Source organism: Nematolebias whitei, chromosome 7 (assembly GCF_014905685.2).
Source record: "Nematolebias whitei isolate Nwh7 chromosome 7, NemWhi1, whole genome shotgun sequence".
Classification (NCBI taxonomy): domain Eukaryota; kingdom Metazoa; phylum Chordata; class Actinopteri; order Cyprinodontiformes; family Rivulidae; genus Nematolebias; species Nematolebias whitei.
This window is the reverse complement of record NC_056504.1, coordinates 5,142,894-5,161,289: the sequence shown is the minus strand read 5'-3', so window position 1 is coordinate 5,161,289 and position 18,396 is coordinate 5,142,894. Positions and strand designations below refer to the sequence as shown.

Sequence of the window (18,396 nt, the reverse complement as noted above, 5' to 3'; positions counted from 1 at the left end):
GGGGGGGGGGGGGTCCAGCATTCATCCAGCATACATTCATATTGATCCAAATAAGTGACATCGGCAGCACAAAATCAAAGATCCAGAAGCTGTCGATCATACACCAGTAGCGAGTTTATGTCCCAGATGAAAAATTAACAAAACACAATTAATCCGAACACCGTCTGCAGAGGTGGATTGCAAGCCATGTACACGTGCGTTATCTTACCTGAAACATCCTTTAAATGTCTATACTAGCACGGACCTTTTTCCGCATGTACTCGACGCTCACTGTCCACAGAGGAGTACTTCATACTCGAGCGTCCACCCTGAGCGGCTGCAGACCAGCTCCGCAGGCAAGGGGCGTTTACCTTCAGGGCAAATTGAGGTTGTTGATTGGTCATTTGCTGACACGCCTACTGGATTGATTGACAGGTTGATTCAATTCAGTTCAATTAAGTTTATTTATATAGCACCAAATCACAAAAAATTTGTCTCAGGGCACTTTACAAGAACATTCACATACATAGAAAAGCCAATTAGTAAAGTTTTTTCCAGCAGAACCAGCTCAGGACAAGCGGCCATCTGCTTTGACCGGCTGATTGAGAGGACAGGAAGGAGAGACAAACGAACAAAGAATGGTAGGTCCAGGTATAGGTCCAGAAATAGATCCAGGTGAACCTGATAGACAAAAAACACATTTTAAGGATAGAAAAAATAATTACAAATACAAAACAGGTTGAGCAGAGTAAGTAAAGACAGTAGAAGGGTGAAAAAGTGTGGTCAGTTTGTCCTCCAGCAGTCTAAGCCTATAGCAGCATAACTAAAAGGGACAGCTCAGGAAATCCAAGCTGACCCTAACTATAGGATTTACCAAAAAGGAGAGTCTTAAGCCTAGTTTTAAAACTGGATAATGTGTCAGCCTCATGGACAGAGATTGGAAGTTGGTTCCACAAGAGAGGAGCCTGATAACTGAAAGCTCTGCCTCCCATTCTGCTTTTGTAAACTCTGGGAACCGCAAGTAAACCTGCAGTCTGAGTGCAAGTGCTCTGTTAGGAAAATATGGAACAATAAGAGCTGTAATATAAGCTGGAGCTAGGTTGTTGAGAGCTTTGTAGGTTAGAAGTAGGATTTTAAACTCTATTCTGGATTTGACAGGGAGCCAATGGAGAGAAGCTAAAACTGAAGAAATATGATCTCTCCTACTAACTCCAGTTAAGACTCTGGCAGCAGCATTTTGGATCAACTGAAGACGTTTTAAAGAAGTATTTCGACACCCAGATAATAAACCATTGCAATAGTCCAGTCTAGATGTGACAAATGCATGAACCAGTTTTTCTGTATAATTTTTAGATAAGATGTTTCTAATTTTAGTGATATTACGCAGGTGGAAGAAGGCAGTTCTAGTAACGTTTTTAATTTGGGGGATAAAAGACATGTCAGTCTTGTCTGTGTTCAACAGGAGAAAATTAAGGGTCATCCAGGTTTTTATGTCTTTAAGACGTTTGTAGTCTAACTAGCTGATTGGATTCATTGGGTTTAATGGACAAATGTAATTGTGTGTTATCAGCATAACAATGAAAATGTATCCCATTTTGTTTAATAACTACCTAATGGAAGCATATATAAAGTAAAGTGTATTGGTCCAAGCACTGAGCAACACCCCCCCCCCCCCCCCCCCCCCCCCCCCCCCAAAAGAAAAGAAAAAAAAAAAAACGAGAGCTGGCAGCCCCAGCTGCAGAGGTGTTCTGGGTTTATATGTTAATAAAAAGTTCTAAAAAGAATAAAAAATACAGGGCGCACTGGTCCCGCCCCTCGCACAGTGATTGCTGGACATGGGCACTGGTAACCCCTGTGACCCAAAATGCAAGAAGCTAGTAAAAGATAATGGATGGATGGATGGAAGCACTGGCCCTGCTGCCCACACATCAGACCAGCCCACCAGGAAATCTTCAGACACGCAGCCATGCTGGGCCTGATTTTAATTTGCTCGTGACAAATTACTTAATTTCTCACAATTTCAGTAATGGCGTCAATGGACGAGGAGGAAGAGATGGCTTGCCTCTTGGCAAGAAAACAAAAGAAAAGGCCATTAAACCAGACCACGGATGAAGAAGGGGAATTTAATACATTGGTGTCGCATATAAAACAGTCTGTCGCCGGGCAGTTTATTGTGTGACACTGAGTATGCGTGCGCAGTCGTAAAAATTGAGCTTTACACGGACATACCCTGCGGGCATCCGCTTTGACTCTAATCCAGTATGTGCGGACCTCCACGGACTGAAGTACGCCTGAGTATACTCCGGGCTTAACTCCTGCCCACTTGAATATCTTGCACCAAAAACTTTAAGGTTTACTTAGATTCCCTGTTCAATTCCAATCCAGAAAACACCCAACTACAAAACTACAAACATTAACTTTTCAATCCTTCAGCGACGGGGGACATGAGTGTACCACTTGTTTAATCTGAGATGAAAATATTCCAAGTAACTCAGCTGTATGAGAATGACATTAAGAAGTTTAAATATAAACGCTGAGGGAAGAGCAGTAACAAAACATTTATCCGCAAAAATCACGTATCTAACATGGCATATCATAACATTTACCATGGCCTGGATGACCGAGAATCTTCACCAGCGCACGTATCTAATAGTTGTTAAATTATTTTCAGGAACTTTTGTTTGTTTGTGTAAAAACTCTTTTTCCCAAAACAATTAATTTGTAAAGTATCTAAGTCCCATTGAATCTAAAGGTATGAAATATCTACGATAGCTCTGTATATGTGGCATGATCTGCTTTTGAGTAAACGCCTTCACTTAACGTTGCCCCCCCACACTCCACCCCCACATATCCCTTTGAATCAGATTGTCTTTAGGTCCCCTTGCTTTTGGCTCAGTCTTTAACACTGGTGATCCTGTCTTTGTGTATGTTTTATGTGGTAGAAATGCATGTAAAGAACTTGCCTGTTGTTGTTTCTTTCTGTGCACATCCACAATTTTACTCCCCCCCCCCCCCCCAACATGTTTTTCTCACGTCTCGTCCTTCTTTCTTCTAAATGCTGAAATGGGTCATCTGTCCGTGACAGGAACGAAAATGAAAACAGGTATTTTGTTGCTGGCTTGTGCACGGCTTGTGCATGTTGTGGGAATTGGGTGTTACCTGTGGGGTGGGTGAGCTTGGGAGGACTGAGAAGATCAACGTGTGATGTTGGCTTGTTGGTCAACTGCAAAGAGCCAACAGTTTTAGACTTGTGCATTTTGAGCTCATCTGGATTGTTGCTGCTTTGTTACATTGATGAAATGAGGAATAAAATGTTTTAAACGTAATGCTAAAGTAACCATTGAATCAAAATGGCTGGAAACCATTTAAAGGATATTAAAAAAAGTCAGGTCCGCTGGACGTTCAACAAACAAAAACTAAAAAAAGTGTTGAAACGTTTCGTCTTTCATCAGAAAGACTTCTTCAGTCTTTTCTACCTGCATTTTTGAGCATGCATCAGGACATTTAAAGGATGGACAATTTCTCTGTATGTACATTTAAAATGTGGATAAACACCTGGGAGACATATCCTGATGCATGCTCAATAATCCAGGTAGAAAAATCTAAAAAAGTTCAATCTGGTCCTCTGGACATTCAAAAACCAAAACAAAGCAAAACAACAAAAAAATATAGAAACGTTTCTACGTGCTAATGATCCATTGTTAGGCTGATGGTCCTTCTTGATCATGTGAGCAGCTGGTTTATGTTGTCAGCAGAAAACTGGTTGATCCACTCTGAAAAGGTGCTATTTATAAGACTGAGCTGAATACAGCTCCTCAGACTGAGGAAGTCTTTCGGATGAAAGATGAAACGTTTCTACTTTTTTTTTGTTGTTTTGCTTTGTTTTGTTTTTGAATGTCCAGAGGACCAGATTGAACTTTTTTACACCTGGGACATGGGTTTCAGGCCCCTGTACAAAATATATGTCTTCTTCATACTGGATGATGCCCCATCCATCCATCCATCCATTTTCTTCCGCTTATCCGGGGTTGGGTCGCAGGGGTAGCAGCCTAAGTAGGGAGGCCCAGACTTCCGTCTCCCCAGCCACTTGGGCCAGCTCCTCCGGCGGAATCCCGAGGCGTTCCCAGGCCAGCCGAGAAACATAGTCCCTCCAGCGTGTCCTGGGTCTTCCTCTGGGTCTCCTCCCGGTGGGACATGTCCGGAACACCTCACCAGGGAGGTGTCCAGGAGGCATCCTAAACAGATGCCCGAGCCACCTCAACTGGCTCCTCTCGACGTGGAGAAGCAGCGGCTCTACTCTGAGTCCCTCCCGGATGATCGAGCTTCTCACACCCTGCAGAGAAAACTCTTTTCAGCCGCTTATTTCCAATATCTTGTTCTTTCGGTCACAACCCAAAGCTTATGACCATAGATGAGGGTGGGAACGTAGATCGATCGGTAAATTGAGAGCTTCGCCTTTTGACTCAGCTCTCTCTTCACCACGACAGACCTGTACAGCGCCCGCTTCACTGCAGACACTGCACCTATTCACTTATCGATCTCACGTTACATTTTTCCCTCATTCGTGAACAAGACCCCAAGATACTTGAAAACTCATTCAAAACTCCACTTGGGGCAGGACCTCCTCCCTGACCCAGAGAGGGCACTCTACCCTTTTCCGGCTCAAGATCATGGCCTCGGATTTGGAGGATCTGATCTTCATCCCGACCGTGTCGCACTCGGCTCCGAACCGCTCCAGCGAAAGCTGTAGATCACGATCTGATGAAGCCAATAAGACCACATCATCTGCAAAAAGCAGGGATGCAATCCTAAAGCCACCAAAACGGATCCCCTCAACACCTTGGCTGCACCTAGAAATTCTGTCCATAAAAGTTATGAACAGAATTAGTGACAAAGGGCAACCTTGGCGTAGTCCAACTCTCACCAGGAACAAGCCCGACTTACTGCCAGCAATGCGGATCAGGCTCTAACACCGGTCATACAGGGACCTAACAGCCCGTATCAAAGGGCCCGGTACCCCATACTCCCAGAGTACCCCCTACAGGGTTCCCTGAGGGACGTGGTCGAACGCCTTCTCCAAGTCCACAAAACACATGTAGACCAGTTGGGCAAACTCCCACGCACCCTCCAGGACCCTGCTGAGAGTGTAGAGCTGGTCCAGTGTTCCACGACCAGGACGAAAACCGCCGCTCATTCTTTTAATGACCTAATGACCCCCTAAACATAGCAAACATGGCTGGATCACAAGAGATTTCGAAAACCATCTTTGTCCCTCCATGGGCAGCACAGTGGCGCAGTTGGTAGAGCTGCTGCCTCTCAGCGAACAGGTTGCCCTGGTTATAATCCCAGCCTGGAGGCCTTTCTGGGTAGAGTTTGTATACTCTCCTCATGTTTGCGTGGGATTTATCTGTGTACTCCAGTTTCCTCCCACAGACCCAAAACATGCATGTTGTCTCTAGGTGTGAGCGAGAGAGTGAATGGTTGTTTGTCTCATCTGTCTCTATGTGTCGCTGTGATGGACTGGAGACCTGTCCAGGTGTACACCACCTCTCGCACAGTGATAACTGGACATGGGCACCAGTGACCTCCACGACCCACAAAGGAAGAAGCGTGTAAAGATAATGAATTAATGAATGGATCTTAGTCGCTTGTCAAAGAGTGAAGAGGAGGGGATTAGAAAGACCCTCCTTCTATCCATCTGTTCACACGTGTTATGTGCATGATAATTGAAAAACTGTGTGAGGTACCAACTTTTGTTTTGTTGTGTGTCTGCATCTAGGCGTAAGAAAGTTTCCTTTCGAAAATTGGGTTGCCATGTAAAAATCCAAGATGGCCACAAAAAGTTAGCGTCGCTAACTGCAATTTTGCTAACTAAAAAAAAATTTGCTTCACTAACACTAAACTGCTAAAAATATATATTTTTTAATTATCGGAAGCTATCATTAGCTATTAGCTATTCATAAATCACAAGTAAAACAGTCATGTCCCATTCAGAAATTAATCTGGTCCATCTGAACCAAAAAGACCAAGCAGAGCTCTGCTGTGCTGAAGCAGAGTAATGCATTCAATCTTTGTCAGACGTCTCCCTTGTGTCATTTACTTTAATGAATTAACTCACTTTAGTCATCCTCTTTGTGGTTAACTACTTTTGTAAACTAACTACAAAGTTGCTGTACAACATCATCATCAATATTCTCTCAGTAATCAATCTGTTTGTATTAAAATAATGTGTGAGAGAGTCACATCCCAGAGACCGTGTATGCGTTGCAAAGCATGCTGGGTAGAAATTATGTTATGTATCTTTCTGACTGTTTATGATGTTTTTGAGTGTGAGAATATTTTCGTTCCTGTTGTGTACTGCTTGTTGGACCATTCTCTAATCCCTAGAAATGGCTGGGTGTGAAAATCCCTGTAGTTTCTGAAATACTAGAACTAGCTCGTATGGCCAGGGGTGATTAGAATATGCCCTTTATTCATCATTTATTCCATATTTATTCTAACTGTATTCAGTATTTTGGTGAGTCTATGGTTTGAGAACTGAGCTTTCTTACAAAATTCTTATGATGGTTTCTTGAATTTTCAGGGGTGCTGAGTTAAAATTTAGGTGTACTTGAGCACCCACAAAAAGAGGCTAAAATCGTCACTGCGTGTGACCCATGTTCAGTCACTTAAATCCCCTTTCTTCCAGTTGTGAGGCCCAGTTTGAACTTCAGAGTGTGGTCTTGATCATGCCTAGCTGCCTGGTGGAATGTTGCCACGTGACAGTTAAGCTATTTTTTGTTAACAAGCAGATGAACAGGTGGGCTTAACAACGTGGCCAGGGAGTGTATATATTTTTTAATTATATTTGATTATTTTTGCTACAATCCTGACGTCTTTCATCATGGAGCATGGCAACTGTTGGACATCTGTCCAAGGGAATCTTTGAAGACTGATATGCAACACCGGAAAGGGAGAAAATCCAACAAATGAAATGGCAATGCTGCATCCTTCCAGCACATTTATGTTGCAATGGTTTGTTGGATATTAGAATATTAATCTAACGTTGTTTTTTTCTTGTGCATGAAGTTGCTGTCTCTATCCAATCAGCTGCAGGTGTTTAAATGTTACGCCATAATCTCTTTTCAGATTATGTCTGCTATTAAGGCATGGCTTCGATACTGAAGGATGATATTAATATGTATTTTAATCACCCCTGTTCTATGAAATACAGTCTGTTTATTTAATTCAGTTGATTAATTAGTGGTGGAGGAAGTCTGACCTGGATTACTTAAACTGTTTTATAGGTAGTCAACTGTTTCCGTAGATGTTGAGGTAATCATGTCTTTACAACTTCTCCCAGATGGAATTATAGCTCTGACTAAAATGTTATAGTATGAGGAAGAACCATTTTGGGGAATTACTGTGCAAAAGATACAGCGAGTTACAAAAGTATCCACACCTGTGGCATTCTGTTCTGTTATTTTAAAACCTGAAATTTAAAAGGAGTTTTGTGGAGTTCACATCTTTTCATTCACACAATGTAGCTACCACTTTGTAGATGCTAGGTATTTTTATTGTGAAACGCCTCTGGACAATTTGAGTAAAACCAGAGCTTTGCTGCCACTGTTCGGTTGTCCTTGTACCCAACAGCATCTCTCGTTCTCTGAAACCAAAGTTTTCTGAATCCTGGTCTCAGGTTTTCAGGGGAACCCCCTGCAGAGGTGTAAAATACTCCGCAAGTGAAGTTGCACGTGCACATTCAAAGTTTTTCTTCTCTAACTACAGTTACAATAAATGGCAGAGAGCAGTTTTATGCTACTCACAAACCAACAACATTCTCAGTCCAAAGGGACATTCCTGTATTCACCAGTTTGGGTGTAACTGTGATCATGCTGACACTGCATGCAGTTGAGCCAGCATCAGGGTTGCCAGATAAACATGAAAAAAAAAATTTTTTCCCCTGTCTTTTGACGTGAACATGTTCACCAAATGGTAAATGGTAAATGGATTGTACTTATATAGCACCTTTCTATCTTATTTCAAGATACTCAAAGCTCTTTACAATCTGTGTCCTCATTTACCCATTCATACAGCTCTATACTAGAACTCTACAAAGCTAATTGAACAAATCATTCTAAAGAGACTAATCAGTGCTTTAGATCACATTCAGACACCGATGGGACACACATCAGAGGCTATGAGGGGTTCAGTGTCTTGCCCAGGGACACTTCGGCATGTGACTCCTGGTGGATTGGAACCCCCAACTCTCGCATTGGAGGACGACTGCTCTAACCACTCAGTCACAGCCGCCCCCAGAAGACCAAACATAACACACACCTGATCTTAACACTCCCACTCAGCACATATGACAGTTTGGGTCAAAATACAATCATTTTAGAGCAACAGTACATTAGTTCATCATTTCTCCACGGGCAACCCTGCTTGACACGAAAACTATAGCAGATCTACTTAAATGTGTGTTTTTCTTGTCTGTTTGCCCCAGTAAACACAGAAAAAACACAAATGTTTCCAGAGGTGGTTCTCGTGTAAACAGAGCCTTAGAGTTTTGTGCTGGTGTTGATTCTGGTGATAACTGTTCACTGTGAAAACGAAGAGGATGGCACACGTAGATCACTCTCAGGTGGTTCTTAAACTAGGAATGCCGAGGACTTCAAAGCAGAGAGAGTGAATCCATATTCCTCCAACACTTTTCACTTTTATACATTTTAGAACTACTTAAAAGAACTTTTCCCACCATTCAACTTTATGAATATGTAACAATATTATTTATGGAAAAACTAATAAATTATTTAAATTCCACATTGTAAAACTATCCATCCAACCAGCCATCCAACCAATGTGACTATCAATGTGACTATCTGTTTAAATAAAGGTTGAATGAATGTTATAATATATTTTATACCTGAAGCAGGGAGAGGAGGAGCAGTTGTCATCCATTTCAGAAGTTTTTTTACCCACATGCAAAGTACAAAGATCACCAGCCCTGGGTCAGTACCATGCGGTTTCAAACAATGGCACAGAGTGGAAATTGAAAACCCATCTTCTTCAGAGCTTGGTCACACCTCCCAGGAGGAGTCACCACCATCGACGAATGGGAAGCCCTACTCTATCATGTGACCCAGCTCTCAACCAATAATATCTCACCATCTTGTGTTCTATAATGTGTGGGTGCATGAATGTTGGGAGTTGTAGGCATGTAACGAACATAACATTTTCTACCGGAAACGGAATCAGATCGTGTTTAAACACAACATCATTCTAAATAACAAAACAACATACATGCATCTAGACATTTCATTAAGTTAATATATTATCTGATACAATTCCATTTCACATCCATCCATCCTTCAATCATCCAACCATCCATCCATCCATCCATCCATCCAACCAACCATCCATCTATCCTTCAATCCATCCAACCATCCATCAATCCAACCATCCATCTAGCCTTCAATCCAACCATACAACCATTCATCCAACCATCCATCCATCCATCCATCCATCCATCCATCCATCCAACCAACCATCCATCTAGCCTTCAATCCATCCAACCATCCATCCATCCAACCATCCATCTAGCCTTCAATCCAACCATACAACCATTCATCCAACCATCCATCCATCCAACTATCTATCCTTCAATCATCCATCCATCCATCCAACTATCTATCCTTCAATCCATCCATCCAACCAGGCATCCATCCTTCCATCCATCCAACCAACCATCCATCCATCCATCCATCCATCCATCCATTCTTCCATCCATCCATCCAAACCAACCATCCATCCATCATCTTTTAACCACTTATTCCTTTTTTGGTCACAGGGGTCACTGGTGCCCATGTCCAGCCATCACTGTGCGAGAGGCAGGGGACACCCTGGACATGTCTCCAGTCCATCACAGGGACACATAAAGACAAACAAGACAAACAACCATTCACTCTCTCACTCACACCTAGAGACAATTTAGAGTTACCAATCAGTCTAACATGCGTGTTTTTGGTCTGTGGGAGGAAACCGGTGTGTATGGAGAAAACATGCACGGAGAGAACTTTCAAACTCCACCCAGAAATGTCCCGGGCCAGGATCCAATCCAGCGACCTTCTTGCTGAGAGGCAACAGTTCAACCAACTGACCACAGTGCTGCTGAAGTTTTTGTAAAACTACAAAACAGATCAAATATGCAAGGGGGTGAATACTTTTGTGACCTGCTGTAGACTTTGTCTCAACATGTCCTGTAACATTTCAGTCTAGCATTGGTGTCTCAGTTTGTCCCATTCAGTTCTTGTTGAGTCTCTTTAGTTCTGGATCACTTTCAAACTTTGGAAGAACCTTTTTTTTATTTAATAAACTCGATACAGTCCACTCAGCTGATTTAATGCTGCTTCTACAGAACAAGTAAATCAGCAGGTTTATAAAAATATTTTTAGATTTTATCACTAGAGGAAACTTGTTTGGTGATTTTTAAACTTATTAAATGTTTTTATTTTTTTTGTTCGTTCAAACGGTTCCTGCTGTCCTTAGAAAGGAAATTAGTCCATCTGTAGTAGTAGAACAACCAAGCAGTTTTTGATTGGCATATTTCAAGATAAAAGTTTTGTTTTTAGGATTATTTCTTATTTCCTACTCTGTGTTTGATGGGATAAGGTCTTAAAGGCTGTGAAGTAAAATTTGAAAACAGGATGTAGCTCCATGAGTCAAGTTGGACACTGAGCCCCCCCGTTCTCCTGCTGACTCCATCAGGTTTTAACCTTTAACCTTCATCTCTGCGTTTGCAGCAGCGACGAAGACAACAAGCCTCTGCAGGGCAGCCAGACGTCTCTGGATGGAAACGTGAAGGAAAGTGACGACAGCCTGGTGGACTACGGTGAAGGCGGCGATGGTCAGTTCAACGAGGATGGCTCCTTCATCGGTCAGTACACGGTGAAGAAGGACAAGGACGAGACGGAAGGGAACGAGAGCTCCGAGGCAACCTCCCCCGTTAACGCCATCTACTCTCTGGCGTAGCAGAGCAGCACTGCATGCTGGGACTCTGAACCAACCTTGGATTTCTGTTCAATGCACCACACACACCTGATTATCTAAAAGACAGAATGGCAGCAGGCCCCGTCAGACTCTTCTCTAAGATAAAGCGGACAAGCACGAGGTCGAATCACAGGTCATTAACCTCTTCTTTTAGCTCAGATAATTTGACCAGTCGTAGGAGATCTCTGGATGGACAGCACCGTGTCTGCCCCACATCCTCACAGACTGCTGGGCGTGTGCCTTCTGTACCCATTTGGAGGCACGAACCCACACTCTTTAGAAATTTAATGCTTTTATTATTACGACATGTTTTGAGTTTCATTGAGTTTTTTCTGCCCTCAGATTTCAGATGAGTTTCTTGTGCCTGTTGCTGCTGATGCAGCATCACACTGAAGTGAATCAGCAGGCGTGTCCACCCTGACGTGACACCTCTGAGCACTAACCTCAGCAGATGAATCCATTGATCATATTAATATTCAGGCAGTGGGAGGTGGATGCTGCTCACACGCTCATGTCCGTGCCTCACACAACTATGCACAACCTCCACTCCATGTTGGCTTTAGCCTGGGTAGGATAAAATTCATTTTGGGTTTCTTCATGTAAAAACAAAAAAATGCATGTTTGTGTTCACTTTGTGCTCCAGTGGCCTCCTGCAACAAAAAGCCATGCACAAGCAGCAGGAAAGCTCTGCTGTAATCATTTTCATTAAAAGAAAAGATTAAAGAAAAATCTGAGCATGATAGTAAAATATGTGCACTTCAAAGAAAAGAGAAACATTTCAGTAGTTTAGAGAGAAACTGTAAAAGAAAAACCCAAACCCAGTTGATTCTCTTATTAGCGAGCGAGCTAATCCTGCGTTTATGTGGATTATCTTCCTACGTTCTGCAAATTCCTGTTTTAGCATTGAGCTGATCCTGTCAGTTTTCTGACTGGAGCACAGTCAGGTTCTGGTGCTGAGCGCTCCAGACTCACTTGGCTCTTGGTCGTCTACAATTAGCTCATCTAAAATCACTCCACTTGTTTTAGACTTTTTTGCAGTAAACACCATCCATCTACTCAAAGTAAATGTTGAAACGTTTTAAAGTTTAATTTTCACTTCGTCAGCCAAAAAATAGTTCAAGAAACAACAACTGGAATTCTGTTCTGAACAGAGCTCCAGTTGTTGTTGTTTATTTATTTATTTATTTATTTAGGATTGATCCTGACCTGAATGACCGAGAATCTTCAGCAGCTCACTTCATCAGACTTCAGCTGTGACGCTGCAGAGCAGGAAGTTCCTGTGATTAACTATGATTAGTTCTGGGGTCAGATTTGATCAGAATCAAAGAATTCACATAAAACCACTAAAAAACACATTGACCATGACCCTGACCCTGATCCTGGACCTTGATCCTGGATTTTGATACAGGACTCTGACCCAGGACCCGGACCATGGACCTTGATCCAGGACTCTAACCCAGGACCCTGACCCTGGACCATGACTCTAGATACTGACCCTGGACCTTGACCCTGAACTCAGACCCAGGACCATGACCCAGGACCATGACCCTAGACCCTGACCCTGGACTCTGACCCAGTACCATGACCCTAGAGACCCTGGATCCTGGACTCTGACCCAGGACCCTGACCCTGGACCATGACTCTAGATACTGACCCTGAACTCGGACCCAAGACCATGACTCTGAACCTTGAACCAGGACGATGACCCAGGACCATGACTCTGGACTCCAACCCTGGACCATGACCCAGGACATTGATACTAGACTCAGACCCTGGACCCTGACCCAGGACCGTGACCCGGGACCTTGATCCTGGACTCTGACACTGGACCCTAACTATGTACACTGGACCTTGGACGTGTCATTTTGTGTCCCAAACAGGGTTTTATTTTCATCTTTGTGCGTCAACAAGTGTTTACAAAAACACCTTCATGTTTGTTTAACTCAACCTTTGACCTTTAAACGTTGACCTGTAACCATCAGTTTGCTGGTTAAAGGTCAAACACTGCTAACAAACTCCAGTTCAGTTAAATCTGTTAAATTGAACTCACGGCGTCCTTTAAGACATTTTGTTTGTTTTTGTCGTGGAGCTTTTATAAACGATGACCCAGTGGTTCTGTTCTGTTCCAGCTCTGTTTAGGTTCTGGTTCTGGTTCTGTCAGCAGTCAGGTTGTTTCTGACCGGATAAGCTCAGATCATTTTAGCTCCTTTATTTAACAGCACTCTTATAATTATTTCAGTCAGTAAAGTTCAGCAAGTTTTCAAAACATTTATTTTAATATTTGTTCAATTATGTAAATTGTATTAATATATACGTAACTCTTTTGTTTAAAAATAGCTTTATAGACTTTTTGTGTAACTTCTCCTCTGTTGCTGAAGAAACAGCTAAACGAAAGACTGCTCTGGATAATGGTGAAATTATCCTGTTTAGATGTTTTTTGCGTCTCTTGTCATTGTGTTTAGCTGCTCTCCTCCTCACGTTGTTTTACTGATGTCATTCAGATTTATAACGTATAACAGAAGCTGTTTTTTTGTTATTATATGCCATTTATTGTGTACATCCTTATTTAAAAAAACAATTATCTTTGTACTATTCTACATTAGTTCCTCTAAAAAAGTAAAAGCTTTACCTCAGCGTGAAGAATGCAACCTCGTATCAGATGTGAGGGTTTCCCTTCAGCCCTGCTGCTTTGCTTGGAACAGGAAACGGAACCCTGTAGAACTGGTTCTGGTTCTGACTGTAGCACATCTGTCAGTCATTTATTCCCCGATGTTTAAAGTCTTTATTGTGAAACACATTCAGTTCTCTGTGATGTAAATAAGACGTTTGGCGCCTGTAGCATTCGACAATGGACGTTTTACTTCTGTGACCTTTGACCTTTCAGTTAAAGCCTCTCATTTCTTCTTTCTGTCTTATTCTAACCTTCATTCTTCACGTTAATGCATGACATCTCTCCACACCTTTCACCAAATCACTTTTTATTATCCTTACCAATATTGCATTCATGCATATGACTATAAACGTCTAGATGAAGCTAGTCTGGCAGAAACACGTTCAGAAATAAGTATTTCTATATTTGCGTTGGTCAGTTTTATCTGATGATGATCATTTTTGCACATATTTAATCCTTCAGCACATGTTGAGCTGCAGGAACGCGTGTGGACGGTTTGTGCAGACATTCAGAAATGCACAGACGTCTCATTTTAAGACGACCTGTAGTTCCCCTCGTTTTATAATGAACAGGTGCCTGATTAAAAATAAAAACAGATGTTTTGCAGCTGATTTCAACAGAAAATGGTGCTGAGACAGGAAGCATCAGTTTAATCCCCCCAATGCCACCTTGCTTCACATGGCCTTACTCCCATGTACCACAGAGGGAAATGTAAACTGGCTTCATTAAAAATCTGCATATCTGCTGATACTTAGTGCTTTTTTCTTGTCCCTTCCGTGTACGTCGGTCAGAGGTCCACACAGAGGAGAGCATCCCTTTCTTCTACCCACTCTGTTTCTGCTCACCTAAAAACATGTTTGTTGATTTATTTCTGCCTTTTAAATTTCTGAAATGTCTGGTGTTTTGTTCTGATTACATGTTGTTAGACTCGTTTTCTGTTTTGTATTTTTTCAACTCTGAGCATCGAAGCAGCTTGTTAAAGTCTTGCTTAATCATGCAAAATAACAGCATTTGTAAGGAAAATCTAGTCCAAAAGAAAAAGATGTATATTCACCATGTATGTGTGTATGAGATGTTGCAACTTCTGCTAGCGACGCCTTCTTTATAGTAAAGCTCTGTCCTTTTCTCTACCTCTGAGTTCCTGTTTGTCTGAATGTTTCAGAGTTTCATCACCTTTATCAACTGTTTTCATCTCAAGAACATTTTAAATACACTGTATTTTAGATAAGAACATTTCTGCAGAAATGTTGAAGGGAGCAATGCTGCCTGCTGCCCCACAGTCATTTATAAAGTTAAATTGGTCTCAAAAGTGCAAAAGTCTTGTGCCCTTGTGTATTTTTAAGCCTAAGTGATCTCTATATAGAACACTCTGATTTTTATGTCTACGGTGTTTTGTTAAGGAGAAATGAGAAGTTACAAAAGTTTTGAAGAAAAGAATTCTGAGCTCAGATACATCAGAGGTCAATGGGGGTACGGGTGTGCACACTGCAGTCTAGGGAGTGGGGAAAAAAGCAAAGGTCCTCAAACTGCGAGAAACTCTCTGGATGTCAGAAGACCTAATGCCTGTTTGGATGTATAATTCATTCAACCTTTATTTAGACCGGTAAATCCCATTGAGCCTCAAGGACTCATTTACAAGAGAGACCTGATTTCAACAAAGAATGATGACAACAGCGACAACAATAGACAGTTATAAAAATGCATAGTTTTTTGTTTTTTTTTTACAATTAAAAAGGCTAAAAAAAGTAACAAAAACAGCTAGATTCTAAGGCGAATGTATAAAACTAAAAACAGGAACATGTCTGCATTGGTCCTTGCCAGGAGTCCAACAGATTCTTAAAGCCACTTAAGGTCAAGGTCGAGAGATTCAGATCTTTTTGTAAGATATTCCAAGAAACAGGAGCGGAGTAGGAGAAGGTTCTTTTGCCTAGTTCAGTCCTCACTGAGGGAACACTGCAGGTAATAATGTCCTGAGAGCGCACGCTGTAGCTGCACTCACGCAGAGACATGTGTGAGGAGATTTATGAAGGCAGCAGACCAAGAAGTGATTTAAAGATGAAAATGTACTAGTGGGAGAGTGCATGAAGTTAATGATGTCCAGTTAACCAGTGAATACTGGGTGCAATGGTGGTTACGATAATCACAGCCAGTTATGAATCTTAGTGCACCATGATAGACAGCATCCAACATCTGCTGGGTTCTTGTAGGAGCGTTCATGTAAATAATGTCACCGTAATCAATGGAGGGAAGGAAAGTCACAGTTACAAGGTGTTTTCTAGCATTCAGGGTTAGACAGGATCTGTTTCTGAAAAAGAAACTCAGTTTAACGTTTTGTTTCTTTACTAGGTTTTCCACATGGAGCTTAAAAGAGAGATGTGAGTCGACCAAAATACCCAAATATTTATAGGAATCAGCAAACTCAATCGAGACACCATTTGAGGATGAAATCAGAGGAAGAACTGCTGGGATCGACTTCCTGTTTGAAAAAATAATCCCTTTGGTTTTATCGACATTTAGGACGTTTGAGGTGGAACAAATCAGTCTGGATGATCTTGAATGCAGATTTCAAAAGCTGGAAAGCCTTAGCAACTGTTTTAGCTTGACAATAAACAACTGTTTCATCAGCATAGAAATGTATGGATGCATCAGGGATGTTTTTACCTACATTACTTATGTAGATTGTAAAGAGGGTGGGTCCTAAGACTGAGCCTTGTGGTACACCATGTTGACTGTTAAATAACTGGAGGAAGTACCATTATGTTGAACACATTGCCTCCGGTCTGAAAGATAGTTAGAGAACCAACCAATGGTGTGATCTGAGAAACCGATTTCTGAGAGTTTATGACACAAGATGTTCTGATCCACAGTGTCAGAATCTTTAGACAGGTCTAAGAAAAGTGCAGCACAATAATCTTTAGCATCCAGTGCTTCATCAACGTCATTAAGAACCTTCAGTGAAGCAGTGGTTGTGCTGTGTTGTTTCCTGAAACCAGATTGATGTGGAGGTAAGATGTTAAATGAGTCCAGGTAATTTTTGATTTGAGAGTTTATCAGTTTTTCTAGAACCTTGGCTAAAATACAGAGTTTAGAGATTGGCCGATAGTTGTTCAGTGAGGTGGGGTCTCCTCCTTTCAGCAAATGAAGAACAAAGGCTGTTTTCCAAGCATCTGGAATGGAGTTTTGGCTTATGGAAAGGTTAAAGATGTGGGTCACAGGGACTGTGATGATATGATCAGCCAGCCTTAGGAAATACAGTGAAAGTTCATCTCGTCCTGTAGATTTTTTAGGATCAAGATCTTTTAACAGTTTATTGACCTCACTAACTGAGAATGGAGAAAAAGAGAAGGTGTGGTTTACTGAGGATTGACTTGTAGGAGGGATTTGATTTGTAGAAGTTTGGTTATTAGGGGAAGTGGCTGATTAAGACCCAGAAGCAACAAAATGTTTGTTGAAACAGTTCAGGATCTCTTGCTTATTTGACACAGGAACAGAGTTAACAAGAAGTTGTGATGGGAGGTCAGATGATTGGGGGGTGCCTGAGAGAGATTTGATGGTTTTCCAGAATCTGTTAGGGTCATTTAGATTTTTGGAGGTCTGAGATAAAAAATAGTTGCGTTTTGCTGCTTTGACAGCAGTTGTGCATTTATTCCTCATCTGTCAGAAACTCAGCCAATCAGTGTCTGAGCCAGATTTTATCGCTGCGGTCCAAAGATGATCTCTCCTGTGTAGGAGGTCAGCTAGCTCAGGAGTAAACCAGGGGCTGTCTCGTCCCTTTATTCTTAACTGATGAAAAGGAGCATGTATGTTCAGAAAATAAATGAAACTATTGTGAAAATAGTTCCAAGCAGAGTTCACATCGTCAGTTAAAAGAATACGATGCCAGTCAAAGTGAGACAGATCCCACAGGAATGACTGTTCACAAAAACGTTTCAAATCCCTTTTTTGAATTAATCTGGGCTTAGAAGGAGGAATTTTAATATCTCTGAGAGCTGCTATTACACAATGATCACTCAAAATGTCAACAAATACACCTGTACCAGGGAATTTGTGAGGCATATTAGAAACAGGTCTAAAATGGAAGATTTTTTTTAGAACTTTTTTTGTTTGGTCTAGTGGGAGAGTCAATCAGTTGGGTTAGATTGAGTGACAGTCAACATTCCATGCATTTATCACAGAGGGAGGTAGGTTGACTTATCTCAGTCAATGTTGAAATCTCCTGCCAAAAAATCTCTTTGAATTTTAAATTTCCAAGGAATTCCATCAGGGAGGACAGAGCCTCAGATGTTGCTGAAGGTGGACGATAACAACCCACTACAGATAAGATCTGGCCTCCATTCAAAGTGATGTTTACAGCTAAAGTATCAAATTGGTTTGGAATTGTTTTTGCAGACACAAGACTAGAAACCAGAGAATCTCTGATGTAGATATCCACTCCACCCCCCCCCCCCACACACACACACCCTTTTTTTTAATGATCACAGCGATGGATGTTAAATTCATTGATTACCAGGTCGTTATTCAGTACAGATTTGTTGAGCCAGGTTTCAGAGATGAAGATTACATCTGCCCCAGAAGAACTGATCAGAATTTTCAAGGCATCAAGTTTTCTAAGAAAGCTATGTGCGTTTACATGCAGAAAATGAAGACCAGACATGTTTTAAAAAGTCATTTGGTGTGCTGTAATTAATGGGGGGTCCAGGGTTGGGCTGAATCCCTGA

General features: G+C 41.7%; 1 protein-coding gene across 1 annotated transcript in view; it reads left to right on the top strand.

Moving 5' to 3' along the window:
* LOC119411657 (neurofascin) overlaps positions 1-11,188 on the top strand; it is a 96,634-nt gene extending 85,446 nt beyond the window's left edge. Inside the window, exon 15 of the mRNA XM_037678560.1 lies at positions 10,761-11,188. Within this exon, the coding sequence (XP_037534488.1) occupies positions 10,761-10,989 (229 nt within the window). The 3' untranslated portion in view covers positions 10,990-11,188. The remainder of the gene's footprint in view (positions 1-10,760) is intronic.
* Positions 11,189-18,396: the final 7,208 nt, after the last annotated feature.